The sequence below is a fragment of the Lipophrys pholis genome (genome assembly GCF_963383615.2).
Source record: "Lipophrys pholis genome assembly, chromosome: 8".
NCBI classification, from domain to species: domain Eukaryota; kingdom Metazoa; phylum Chordata; class Actinopteri; order Blenniiformes; family Blenniidae; genus Lipophrys; species Lipophrys pholis.
Window position 1 is genome coordinate 22,075,132 of NC_137630.1, and position 13,591 is coordinate 22,088,722.

The 13,591-nt window shown below is 40.6% G+C and overlaps 2 protein-coding genes across 2 annotated transcripts; both read right to left on the reverse strand.

Moving 5' to 3' along the window:
* Positions 1–374: 374 nt before the first annotated feature.
* On the reverse strand, positions 375–3,703 carry ocstamp (osteoclast stimulatory transmembrane protein; the record flags this gene model as incomplete). The annotated part of the gene is made up of 3 exons (XM_080468546.1): positions 375–731; positions 816–1,830; positions 3,675–3,703. The coding sequence occupies 3 exons, from the start codon at positions 3,701–3,703 to the stop codon at positions 375–377; spliced, it is 1,401 nt and encodes a 466-aa protein (XP_080324672.1).
* A 240-nt stretch (positions 3,704–3,943) lies between these two features.
* On the reverse strand, positions 3,944–13,104 carry slc13a3 (solute carrier family 13 member 3). The gene is made up of 13 exons (XM_080468524.1): positions 12,648–13,104; positions 11,783–12,048; positions 11,044–11,222; positions 10,340–10,400; positions 9,378–9,557; positions 9,136–9,261; positions 8,895–8,987; positions 8,685–8,789; positions 8,467–8,564; positions 7,173–7,285; positions 6,475–6,636; positions 5,304–5,441; positions 3,944–5,227 (listed from the first exon to the last, which is right to left on the reverse strand). Exons 1-13 carry the CDS (start codon positions 12,753–12,755, stop codon positions 5,060–5,062), a joined length of 1,797 nt encoding a protein of 598 aa, XP_080324650.1. The 5' UTR covers positions 12,756–13,104; the 3' UTR covers positions 3,944–5,059.
* Between the last annotated feature and the right edge of the window lie 487 nt (positions 13,105–13,591).

Genomic DNA, 13,591 nt, shown 5'->3' on the forward strand with positions numbered 1-13,591 from the left:
GTGTAAAAACATTTAATAATTCCACCATTGCAAAAGTCCCTGTGTCAACTCTTGTTTGCTTGAGTGGCCTGAAGAAACAAAACATATATATATAATTTAACAATGTATTAATTCAACAACTTAAAGCCTGAGCATTGTGCAGTAAAACCACACATAGAAAAACTAACTGCACACCCCCTTATCATGGTGGCCATTCGTCTTATGACGAAATGCATGTCTCTTAAAAATCTGGTACCGTAACAAAAAAATTAAATGTAATATACAACAGTGTCAGGTTTAATGTAAAACAAAACCAGAAAAAACGCATTATCCAAACAAACACACCACCAAACACAGAGGCCCATACCCTTTGTGTTTTGTTCAGTTGAGACATTTCAACCAGAAACACAAATCTCAACAGCAACAGCCTCATTTTCCTCATCTCCAGTCTGCCACACTTGTCTTTTCCTCATCAAATGGGCCATTCGCCTCTCCTCCTGCTTTCTGAAGAAAGAAGCAGAGATTTTTCTGCGCAGCCGTCTGGCGTAAACCTCAAGAAATACCAGAGAGTAGCTCATCAGCCAGAGACAACCCAGCAGGAGGGTGACTCCTGGGCTCGGAGCTGAAGTTGTCACATCACAGAAAGACGGCTCAGGGCTGAAGTCCCACTTGTAATCCCCCTGAAAGTTGGTTAACTCCCGCGTGATGCACGACTGCGGTATAATGCAAAGCGCAACGGGGAACCATTTAACCTAGAAACAAGAGAAAAATTCAGCAAATACGGCAAAAGTTAACATCTACAGGGTGAATGAAGCTGCATCGGCGGACTGTCCTACCTTGTAGTTGACGCTTATAACAGCAGATGTAGGTGGAAACTCCTGCAGCCACGGCACAATCATCTGAACTATATAATACACAGCATGATCTAAAATCACAATTAAGGTTATAGCAGTGAAATATAAGGTTACTACAATCAGAGATACTAAAGAGGAGGTACACTCTTCGCTTGTTATTTTACAACTTGTGGAGCAGATTCTATTTTTAGCTGGTTTCCTGATGCCAGCATGGGGTCTTCTTAGCGGGAGCTCTTTGGAGATGCAGATGTTATCAAACTGAACTGATGTCAGATAAGATTTCAAGTAGCGTGCTGATTCGAGAATTAGTAATGCCACAAAAACGGCAGCAAGGATTCGGTTTGACAGCAGCCTGCATTCTTTCAGCAGGTTCCTGGCGTGTGAGAAGTTGGCCTCAATCTGCCCGATCATCTCAGTAAACCTGCTTCTGACCTCGGACACATCAATTTTCGTGGAGTGATCTAAAGTCCTTAAGTTTGTGACAATGCTCAAGTCTTCTCTCTTGACTTTGATGGCTTCTTCGACAACGTCTCGCTTGACTTTGTTCAAGAGCTCAGAGGAGTTCAGCAAAGTCTTCGTGAAGCCTTCAGCACTGCACTTCAGGATGCGAGCCACCGCCCCAACGTTCCCCGTGATGTTTGGGATGACATTCAGCACCAAAATCATGACTGAGGCCGAGATGAGGAGTTTGCGACCCTGCTTGGTGCAGACGGTGGGCAGAGTCATGGTGAGCACACAGCGCAGCGGGTGGCACAGGAAGGAGGCCAGGAACAGGGCCACGCTGTGAACGCAGGCGATCTGAACAGACGTGTCGTGGTCGTATCTGAGAGTCTTTGACAGCCAGCGGTGAAGCAGGCCACCGGTGATGATGGAGAGAGTGATGCAGAGAGACAGCAGACTGAAGATGTCTCTGCCGACCGGCGACGGTGTCGAGTAAGCATCCCAGAGGTAAAACAGGAGCGACTTAAGAGCCTGTTTGTAGAGGTTGGCTCTGTTCCTGTGGAGAAAAACAATATTTAAATCTGTCCTCGCCACTTTATCCAGTTCAGAGTCAAAGTTCTCTTAAGCTGACTGGATGAAGGGTACACCATCAATCAGGTCAAAGAGACAGAAAACCACCCAAACTCATATGCGCCATTTAGGCCAATTTAAAAAGCAAAGCAATATGGGAGATGATCTGTCATAAATCCTACACTGTGGGAACAACAGCAAGAACAACAGAAGGAATTAGGAAACAATGGCAGGTCCTCAGAGGAGATAACAAAGATTCATTATAGGATCACTGATGCCCTCTTCTCATGTTCACTTTTCACTTCTTCAACAAGGGGATGGAGTGAAAAATATAAACTTCTGAAAATATAGTTTTTCAACTAACTGCCTGTTGTTGTTGCATGTGACGTATCCAGGAAGTCGCCTTGTGGGCGGCTGGAATGTGCTTACAAATCCATAAAAGGTCAACCAAAAAAAAAAAAAGATTTATTCCCCATTACCTAACACATGTTTTATAAAGGTCAGAGACAGCTCACGTCGACAAACATAAACCAAAACCAAAACATTGAAGTGTCAATATTTTTTTGTTAAACTATCAACTTTGTGAGCTTACAGTATATTTGATTAGCTTGTTACATGAAAAACTGTAGGATCCATTTTATTAAAGCTGTTTCTTTTTCTAAATCAGAGTCATTAAGAAGATCAGCCTGGACTTGGGGTTATTCTGTGCAGAGTTTGAATGTTTTCCCTGCGTGTGTGTGTAGGTTTTTCTCTGTTTGAAGTTAATCGGTGAGTCCTGTAAGTGTGGATGTGTGTGATTGTGTGTGAGTCAATCAATCACATCAGCATCTTATAACATTACAAATGAACAAATTATATTTTGCCTGTTTGATAGAAATATACCTCTAACTGAAGTTATCAAAATCATTTGAATGTCATTCCCTTTTAATTAGCTTTTCTTACTCTCTTCAAGGAAAAAAAGTGTTAAGATAAATGCCTGTTACTTCTATAAATTAAAAACCATAATGAGATTTTCACATGTACGTGATCACATCAGTGCAAAGAAACAATGTCTCTTCTCCCTCGTGCAGCTTTACAAATCATTGGAGTAATAATTGTAAACACATTCCAGACTGAATGAAAATATCACACTTCAATCGCATGGTTATCTGTGCATAAAATACCCGAGAACCCCATAGCAAAACTTACCTGGCAGGCAAAATAATACTTTCTGTAATCGACTTCATTCCTTCTCACAAATTATCAGCTTGAACAAGAAAAAAAAAGAAAAAAAGAAAAAAAAAACAGATTAGGAAGTGTCGAGAAGGTAGAAAGAGGAACTTTGCAGAACAGTCACAGTCATGTTGGTGTTTGTGTGCACGGTAGGAAACCAACAAAGATAACTCATTTTCATGTAAATCATGTGTGACACAAGATCATATGGAGAGGCATGACACATTCACACACACAAAATGTGATGCAGGTCACGCCAACTAAAGTGCAGTTTGAGGATGATGAGGTGTGATGGCCATGACACTGTCGGTAGGGTGACATCACATGAAGCCTCATTCTCAGCTGAAAACAAGATTCTTTGCCGGTTTGGGGCTTATTAGTCATTATTTTTGCTTATGTTGGCGTCATCTACTTCCTCTAGTTAATCATATGAACATCGAACCATAAACCAAAAAGACTCTTTTGTTAAATGGGGACCGAAATTAATAATGTAATTTCCAAGCAGCTGCAGGGGAGATTTCCAGCACAGAGGAGACAGGCAGCACTAAATGATTACGCATAGGATTTATTTTTCTTTGTTGTGCTGGTGGCTAGTTGAAAATGTGAGAGAGAAGTTACCTCGTGTCAGTTTTGGCATCCGTTATCATCAAGGTGCGTAAAAGGCTGCATATAATTGTCTCAAAATGTGGTTAACACCTCACTTAGGACCTGTTAAACAAAAACATTGTCACTCCTCTGCATCTCCAAGAACAAAAATGCAGTAACCACAGAGTGTGACTGAAATAATTCTGGCTTTAAAGTGTATCGTGGCTGCAGAAAAACAGGAAACCCAAAAGTCAGGTGGGAAGAAGAAACAAAGTATGAAGCACAGCCGACAAAGAAAAAGTAAGAATTATTGTGACTTTAATGAGGACTGGTTTCCTTCAGATCAACACTCACACAAAACAATACCACCAGTTTCACACAATTAAAAGAGCATTACAAGTCTAATCTGTCTGGGTCTCAGACAGCGCAGATTTATATATGCCATGGTTGTAGTCTGTGCTCTCAAAGCTTGTTAGTGTTGTGCAGACAGGTACATTTTGTTCTGCTCTGTGGATCTCGGTTGAGTATTTCACGGTTTTGCATTTGAACGCCACGGACCTTTAGCAGTGACCCCGCTTGCACTGAGTAGCCAACCACAGCTTTCCACAAGTTAGCCATTGTTGTCAGGCCATGTGACTTCAGAGGTCTTTACAACACTGAGCAAACACGGTCAAGAATTTACAACTGCCTGTTACTTTCAGGAGCAAAGCTGTGTTGACAAGTAGAAATACCTACCTCCAAGGTGACGCATCAACTAAAAATCAGATACGGATACAACACGGCTGAATCGCCACAATTCAATTTAAATCTCATTTCAACAGCTACACGAATGCAGTTCAGTATGTAACATAATTTACATCATTCATGAAGAATTGTACGATAATATAGATAAAATTTTAAATATTGTTCACGTGTTGTGACCTAATGAATATAGCATGTGACATGTAATGCTTAAATAGAAACATGATCTGTTTCGTGATTTCAGCCAAAATATATATTAATATTCAGAGGTCTCTCTTGTTCTTCCAGCAGAGGTCAGCCTCGTAATAATGACACAAGCAGCCCACTCTGCAGTGCCACCGAAGTTTTTTAAAATATAGACTAAAAACATATTTCAGAGCTATAATCTCATTTTGTTCATTTTAAATGTTTCTCTTGTCAAGTTTTAAGAATGGAAAGATGAAGTGACTCAGCAAGTTTTTAAACTTGCTGCACCAGCGAGGGAGGCTAAAAAAAACAACTCTCACATTTACAATAAACTTCCTAAAATCATTTTAAAGAAACATCACATCTGAAGCTCTCAGAGCCTTCTGGTGTTCAAGCAACAGCATATGTGTCCACAGAAAGACTTCAGTCCCTGTTCAGGGATAAAATCTTGACTTAATCTTCTGATATTTGTGCTTAGAATAAGAGTGTAATCAGTGGGTAGTGTTGAGCGACTGGAGAGATGAGATGTGAGCAGACGTATTCGTCGGGTGAACCCAGTCTGGGTAACTGTTCAAGTCAAACATGGCAACACCCCACGTGTTCATGGCCAGAGAGACCGAGAGGATGCCCAGGATGTTCATGACGAAGCCAGTTCTCACCTGAGGAGGAAGGGAGAAGAAGCCTGAGGAGAGCCGATCGGGTTATTTTTCAATATGCTGTGGGGAGGGATCTTACCATGTCTTTGACCATCAGATGTCCTGATGCAAAGGCGATGGAGTTGGGTGGCGTGGACACTGGCAGCATGAAGGCGTATGAGCATCCCACCGTGGCAGGTATCATGAAGTACAGAGGGTTCACTGAGACACGAAGAGCCTGCGCACAAAAACCATAACGTGTTTTTTTGAGGTTCAGCACGGTGGAGCAGTGGTCACCACTATTGCGAGAAGGTTGCAGGTTTGAACCCGCCACAATAAAAACACACCTGTTAACTAACCAGTGACTCCTAATTCACTGCTAGCATCAGTGTGTGTGGCTAATGGTGTGTCTTTCTGTGGGAGTGCTGCGATAAGACTGTCCAGGATGTTGCCTGCTTTTTCTTTTACGTTGGCTTTGATTGGTGACAGTCATTGTCAGTTGAAATATTGCAGTCTGACTTATTAAAAGTAATATTTTTCATTTTTAGCAAAAACAATTAACATTATCAGAGAGAAAATCACTCCAATGCTGAATTCCTTACAGATACTTTACTGATTACTTTTACCAAGTACTACATATTAGTTGTTATGACTAGAAAACTCTGCAAGGAAGTTTTACAAAAATATGTGGAGTCTAAAAACAACGGCTGCATGTATTTCACAATGAAGTTTCACACAGGAAGTTCTGTCTCATATCTAGGTATGGTGAGATATAACTTAACAAGAAACCAGACAAATATTAATATTAAAATGTTTTGCTGTGTCACTTCATCTGGCAGCAGTCCAAGCGCAGAGGTATATGCGTGGCTCCATATGGAGCCTGTAAACAATTGTCAGAGAGGTCATTAGAAGTTAGGTTTTCTCCGATAATAATTGCCGGCAGCATCAGTTAATGTCCAACAGGCTACAAGTACGAGAACATCTTTTGCAAGACTTTAACGAGCCTATTCAGCCTGGGGGGGGGGCAAGGTCAGGTGTCAGTGCATTAGTTTCCGCTGCCTTTATCTTGTGAGAGACATCCATGATAGTTGTTTATGAACCAGTGAACACATGGGGTGGAAAAATGTAAGACCTGAAGTGCAATGGAAGGTTTTTCATCAATGCAACGACTTTCAATTATTCTTATCATAAGATGTGTTCATATTATTCACCTCGTGCAAACACATGCAAAATCATACACACAGAACATATGTACTGTCCAAATTCCTCACCAGCTCAATAATGACCGGCAGAAATATGATGATGGTTGCCGTGTTGCTGGCGAACTCGGTGAAACAGGCCAGGAAAGCAGTGATCAGCATCACAGCTGCGGCCGGAGGGACCTCGGCCAAAGGCTGGAGGTGACCTCCGAGCCATGCGGCCAGTCCGGACTCCTGCCAAATGTCGCAAGACGGAGCGCAGGGGTCGAAGATCAATTCACAACATAATAAACTGAAGTGGAGAACAGAACCAAACAAGTACAGGGACACTGATCTAGCAGGAGAGAGAAGAAACACAATTCACTGCGCAGACTTTTACAATTTACAGTTGATCACTGCAAACAAAGAAATCATTGGATAATCGTTTGCTTTTTGAAAATCACTTTGGCGCTGACAGTTAAATGAGAAAGTATGAGCAAGTTTGCTCAGAACAAAGATCTGAAACTGTGAATTTGGTGTTATCCTGCGGATAAAAAAAAATAAATCCTTGCGATTGCTCCTATCATGGTAGATATTGTATGTAAGCTCATCAAACATCAAGGACAGATTTACATATAAAACCTGAACCAATTCTGACATCATCGAAAAAGACTTGGATCTAGATCCTGACTTTCATAGAAGAAGGACGCTCCTCCAATACAACACGTAACAACTCGCAGTCCAGAGCTGCAAATACTGAGACAGGTTTGAATTTGGATCTAAATCTTTACCTCACAAGCTTTGGCCATAGCGAAGCCACCTCCGAGCAGCAGGATGATGTTCCAGGGAACAGAGTCCTGCGCTTTCTTCCATGACAAGAGAGGCACGTAAGGAGTGTTTGAGGCTAAAGAAAAAAAAACAACACACGCACATGGTTAATGAGTGTGTATCAACTTCACACAGACTGTCAAACTCTGCACATAATCAGGCATCATACAGCACTTTTGGCCCTTATAGGCTAAATAAAACTCAAAAAGGCATCCTTTTGTTTGCATACATTATGCTAAATATTTAATGAACGTTTTCTATAGTGCTACTTGTTTGTACTTCAAGGTTTTTCTGTTGCCTCCAAATTGTGCTTTGATGTTTTACTGACCTGAATGCGATATAGTCAGATTTTCCTCGTTTGTAAAATGTGATCCACATTGAGAGGCCCAGTGAGAACCACACTTTTGCTTTTCTTGCTGACATCCTGCGGTTTATTTGACCAGCTGCACATAACGTACACATGCACACGTGCCTCGTGTTTTCAACACGCGTAAATGCACACTCAAAGTCTGACCAGTGTCCTCATTTCTTTACACTGATTTACGTTTGTCTGTTAAATACTAACTGTCACCATATATATATATAACAAGTATTTGCCAAACCATTCCGGCTAATCCTACACCAGAACTTTTTCTTCCAACACCCACATTACTGTAAATTTTTCACTTTAACGAGACTGTGAAAACATACTGTACGTGTGTCTACAATGTGAACAAACACACACACACACACACACACACACACACACACACACACACACACACACACACACACACACACACACACACACACACACACACACACACACACACACACACACACACACACACACACACACACACACACACACACACGCACACAATCAAAAAGCCCCAAAGTGTGTCAACATAACTGTGAAAGATTATTCTAATCACAGAAACAGAGAAACTACAGTTTCGTTTCTCCACGGGAAATTCACTTAGACTCTCTAATCTACATTATTAACATTCCTCGGCTTAGTTTCTGCTCCAAAAACACAGAAACGCAGGCGACATAAATCTTTTAGAAATATCTGGTCAAAGTTGGAAACTTTTGAATGATCCTGCTGCAAACCCACATGCTGTATATCTGCATTTAATGCAAACCCATTGAATGTATAACAAACCTATTGAGGCACATTGACTTCAATCATAATGCATCTAGAAATCATGAAAGGACAAAATGAATAAGATGTTCATTTGGTAAGTAAACTAAAATGATGAATGTGTTGCTGCTAACCTTGAGGGTCAAACCACCATCTGAGAGAAGGTTTCTGCGAAGGGAAGAAGAACAAAATAGACACAATGATCACACCAGTGACTGCGTCTGACACGTACCTGCAGGAAAGAGGAGCAGAAAACAAACAAACAAAAAAAACGGCTTCTTAGTATACTTCAAAACTGTGTTCACCCTCTGTGACAATAATGTGTTTCAATAAGCAACGGCGCCTTTCTTACCCTTTCTTAAAAAACACGGACCAGCCGGTGACGAATTTGGGATCTCTTGTGAACAGGAGAACAGCAAACAGCACAAAAAAGAAAGAAATGGCCCCCTCCGCAAAACTGAAAGCGAGCATACAGAGTGGAAGTGAGTGACAAACTCTGCGCTGCAGGTGTACACATTTTGAGTCTGTTGCACGAGATTTGAAGACATACACGGGTCCTCACTTTATGGGCCCTAATTTCCTGTAGTCTTCCTCCATCATGGCCCTGGCTCTGTCTTCTGCCTGGGCTCGTTCATCATTTCTCTTGAAGCACAATCTGAACAAAACGCAACAAGGTACATGGTTAAAAAAGAAGGTACTTCTCAAAAATAACATGAACACTGGCGTTACTATTAAAATACGAGAGAAAACGAAACATTTCAAAACCTTTGAAGTGACCTTCAATGTAAATATCACCAAATGACCTTGTATTTAGTCCCCCGTAGAGGAAGGCGATCCATAGCCATCCCAGAACCAGGAACACAAGCATGAGAGGGAAAGCGAATGCAAACCAAGAGCCAAAATTGATAAGATCGCAGTCTGGAAAGTAGCTGTGGAGGTAAAAAAAAAAAATCAAAAATCAAAAAAAATTAAACGCAGCGATTTCAAACAGGGTGGAAACTGCTACTTTGTGGCCTGGGTTTAATTTGCTTATATGTAATATCACCTTTTCAGCTGCCCAATGAGGATGAGGTTTGGTGCGGTGCCTGTCAGCGTTGCAGTGCCTCCAATACTGGCAGCGTAAGGAATACAGATCAGGAATCCTTTCCACACTTTCAGCTGATACTCCGACTCTGATCGGATCTCCTCAGTTGTCCTAAGGTCCGTCAGCTCGGTGACGTCAGTCCTTTGGACGGGTTAGGAGACCACACTTTACATGTACAGCTAGTTTGTTACACGAACTCCACAAGAGTTTAGAGAACTCAAAATGTAAACAACATTTAAATGTATATGACGAACGGTTTCCTTTTAACTAACCCTACAAATGCTGAGGAGTTCAAAAAAAGATTCCAATGCTTCCAAAAATAAATGTCTAAATCTACCAAGATTTTATTTGACTGAATAAGACTGTATATTAGAGCAAATTATTATTGATATATTCAAAGTATACATGTTCCCCACCTGCCTCAAAACCTTTGCACGGAGCTGCGTGAAAAAAATACACCGTTTATTTTTTGAGGTCAATTTGATTATTGACTGATTTGACATACTTATAACAATCAAAGAAACCACATATTATATAATTCATATATCATATCATATAATTTAATAGTATACCAAAGTGAGATATGTATTTAGAGGTAGACAGCTAGTTGAATGTTGCTATAATTAAATAGTTTTATTCTTGTACACTTTTTTACTACGTTAACGTAATTCGGCTTTAATTCAGTGTATCTTTATTTATATAGCCCTAGAAAAACACACTCATTATAAAGCATCAAGTTTGTATTAAGAAGGAAAAAAACTCAAAATGAGCAGGCAGACAATAAAGTGGAAAGGAGAAACCTGTTTAACAATTAAAACCCTTAAAGAAGGTCACACTTGGAGGTCAAGAGCATCTATCTAAACCAGTTAATTCTGATTTCAGCCTGGAGAGTGATAACTAGTCAGCTACTGTGTGTTTCTTACCCTTCCACTGACAGGATCTGTTTCTCTGAGGGCAGTGAATGCAGCTTCACAGAAGGCTGGCCTGAAGGACAAATTCAACCAAAGAAACTATAAAAAACGGTGTGAATATGACTGAAAATGTGAGTTTGAAGTAATTTAGGCTTCACGTTTGATATATTTAATGGCTGACTTTGGAGAAGGAGAGGAGGATCAATCAATTACTACTGGGATTTGAGCTGATATATGATGACTCAGGGTGTTGGAAAAACTGCACAAAGTTCACATGCTAGATTACATATTGAAGGTGTTCAAGCAGAAAAGGTGGAAAGGCTACAACAGCGTTCCTCACTATGTGTGTTTACAGATCTTTTATGAAGTGACACATTTTGTTAATGAACATTATTAGGTCTGGATTTACTTTTTTATAAAGGAACAACTTTCAACACAAAACAAAAACTTTGGAGGTGACAAGAACCAAGACTATGATTCACTATGATTTGTAGTCATTTCCTTAATATGTCAAATCTTTTTCAACAAACTACTCACAGTGATATTTAGCAGTCAAAAAGCTATGACTTGTTGATGATCAAATAGAGTGCACTATCCGCAGCAAGAGGGACTTTAAAAGCACAAAGAGTGAAAAAGAAGGTGTGAGGTAGAAAAAACTAAAACTGGGATTAAAAATGTCTTGGGAGCTCTTGCGACATTTGCTTTGTTTTCCTTACCGTTTATTGCAGCACTGTCGTACTCCTCAGGAGATTTGCACTTTCGCTTCAGGGTTTCCAGGTCTCCAAAGAGGCTCTCCAGAATGGCGTTAGCAATGGGGAGCATCATGGCAGTTGTGGCGGTGTTGCTGAGCCACATGGACAGGAAGGAGGAAGTCACCATCATTCCCAGGATCAGCCTGTGTGGAGGATTCAGCATACAGTCTCAAATCAGCCATCATGGTTAAGTCTGCAGCACTCATCAGCTTTACATTACGTAGCCGAGTGCCTCGTAGTTTAAACGGTGGATTTGTCCATTTGAATGTTTAAACTGTGATGTTCTCTTTGTGATGTAAAATGTGTTTGAGAGCTGCACAGGCATCTTTATTTATTTCTTTACTAAAAGCAACCTTGACCTGCATAAATAATGAACCAGAATGAACATGTAGTCATTGCTTCAGTTCTGTGGTTACAGGAGCTGCTGTATGGAGTGAAAATCTATTTCTGATCATTTCAACTATTGACTAGTCTAAGTCATAGCACTCTACATTTTCAAACAGGTTAATTTGTGTGTTTTAAGGTGCAGTCCCATGATTCCATATGAAGTAATCCAGCAGGTGCGACAGATACACTCCCCATTTTCCCTGGAAAATTATACGATATCTATGAGCTTACACTGAATAGGACAGGCTCTTTGGGCTGTAATGAGACACACAAACTCTGCCTTACAACAATCTCACACTAAATGTCATTTCCTCACCAGGCTGGTTTTACTCCAACTATGCTGAGGACTTTAAGAGCGATTCTGCGATGCAAGCCCCATTCCTCAATAGACGATGCCATTACAAGACCACTGAGGAAGAGGAAGTTGGTTTCAATGAAGTACTGAGGGCACACTATTTTGGCAGGAAGAATTCCCAGTGTTGGGAAGAGGCAGACTGGAAGCATGGCTGTGACCGCCAGAGGAAGGGCCTCTGAGCACCAAAACAAAGCCATCAGCACCACCACGTAAAGACATTTTCCCTCCTATAAGATAAGAAATATGGTGGTTAGTGTCCTGCTGATCAGAAGTAAGCTTTAATGACAAAGAAAGAGCCAGATAACATTTACTGTATGTGTCAGAAGGGGAATGTGTTGAAATATCTGCAGGAGTGTTAGGGGTTCAGTTGGGGTCTACTCTATTATGAACTAAACAATCAATTCAAAAAATATTTATTCTTGAATTAAGTTCCAAGCTTCTTTATTTTGCTAATTAAATGCCCATTAGATAATGAATTGAAAATGAACAAACACTATTAAAGTTATTTCTGTTAAAGTTGCTTAACGCAATCTGTTCATTTGACTTTTTAAAATCAGAACAATTTCATCAACTTGTTTGAATATTTCAGTCTCCTTTAGCTGCAAATAACTCTTAGATATGTCTATGTATTAAATGCAAGTTTTGATCAAATCTGAACAAGACAATTCCTCTAACTTGAAGCACACAAATCTTTCTATCGTGTTAGTACGTTGATAAAATACAGGAGGATAAACCTGTGATTTAACCCAGCTATGACGAGGTAGTGATTCATTTGGATCTATTTGGAAACGCGTAAAGACGCACATGGAGCGCATGAAGGACTCACCTTTTCCGGAAGAGAAAAAAGTAGTGGCAAAAAAACGACTGGAGCGAGCAGGATGATCAGCTGTTTGCGGACGCACCACAGCTTCTTGGACACAACTGATATTTTCATCCCCAGACTGAAGGTCTTTTCCCCTCCGATCAGGGAAAAGCCAAGCGGCAGACTGTCTGAGAGGAGCAGGGGGACGCGGCTCTTTGAGGCCCGCAGCCGTACAAGATTAACTAAATGCCTTACTACAGGTTAACTCCCCCTGTTGAACGTTAAAGTAAATTTTCTGTCAGTTTTCCAGCCAGCAGGCCTCTCTTCTTCCTGAACGAGAGTCCTAGAAGTCTTCCTCAGGAGTAGCAGAGGTGGGACTGGTGTCCCCATGCACGCATGGTGGGCCCCATGTGAACATGGGAACGACTCCTCTCCAAACTGCTGCTACGATGCTGAATGCTGAACTGGATCAAAGTCATCTATCTTGCTCCATTCAAAAATCATTCATCAACAAAAAATTTAAAATGAACGACATAATAATATAATATAGTATTTTTTTTTTTAACACACGTTGATTCAAGACATTAAACTACTTTATACAAAATCACACAATTAGTTTGCACTTTTAAGCCATCTCTGGTTTTATACATTTTTAGTATAACGTAAAACTTTTTAAACGAGAACTGGGACTCAGCAAACACATAACTTTCTCGGCCGACTTTTGTTGGTTGCCCGAGTTTCACTTTTGACGTAAAAACGGTGTAATGTCCCTTTAAGGTCCAGGAAGCTGAACCAGTGACGTCATCCGGTTAGCATTAACGATAGCATCGATAAAAGGTGAGTTCGGGGATCAATTTATGTATTTCTGACTTTTTTGTGTGTAATTTCTATAATAGATTTCATGACAGGGTGTTTCGGGGAATCAAGAAATAGCTTGAAATCGAAACACTAATTAAATATGACGGTTC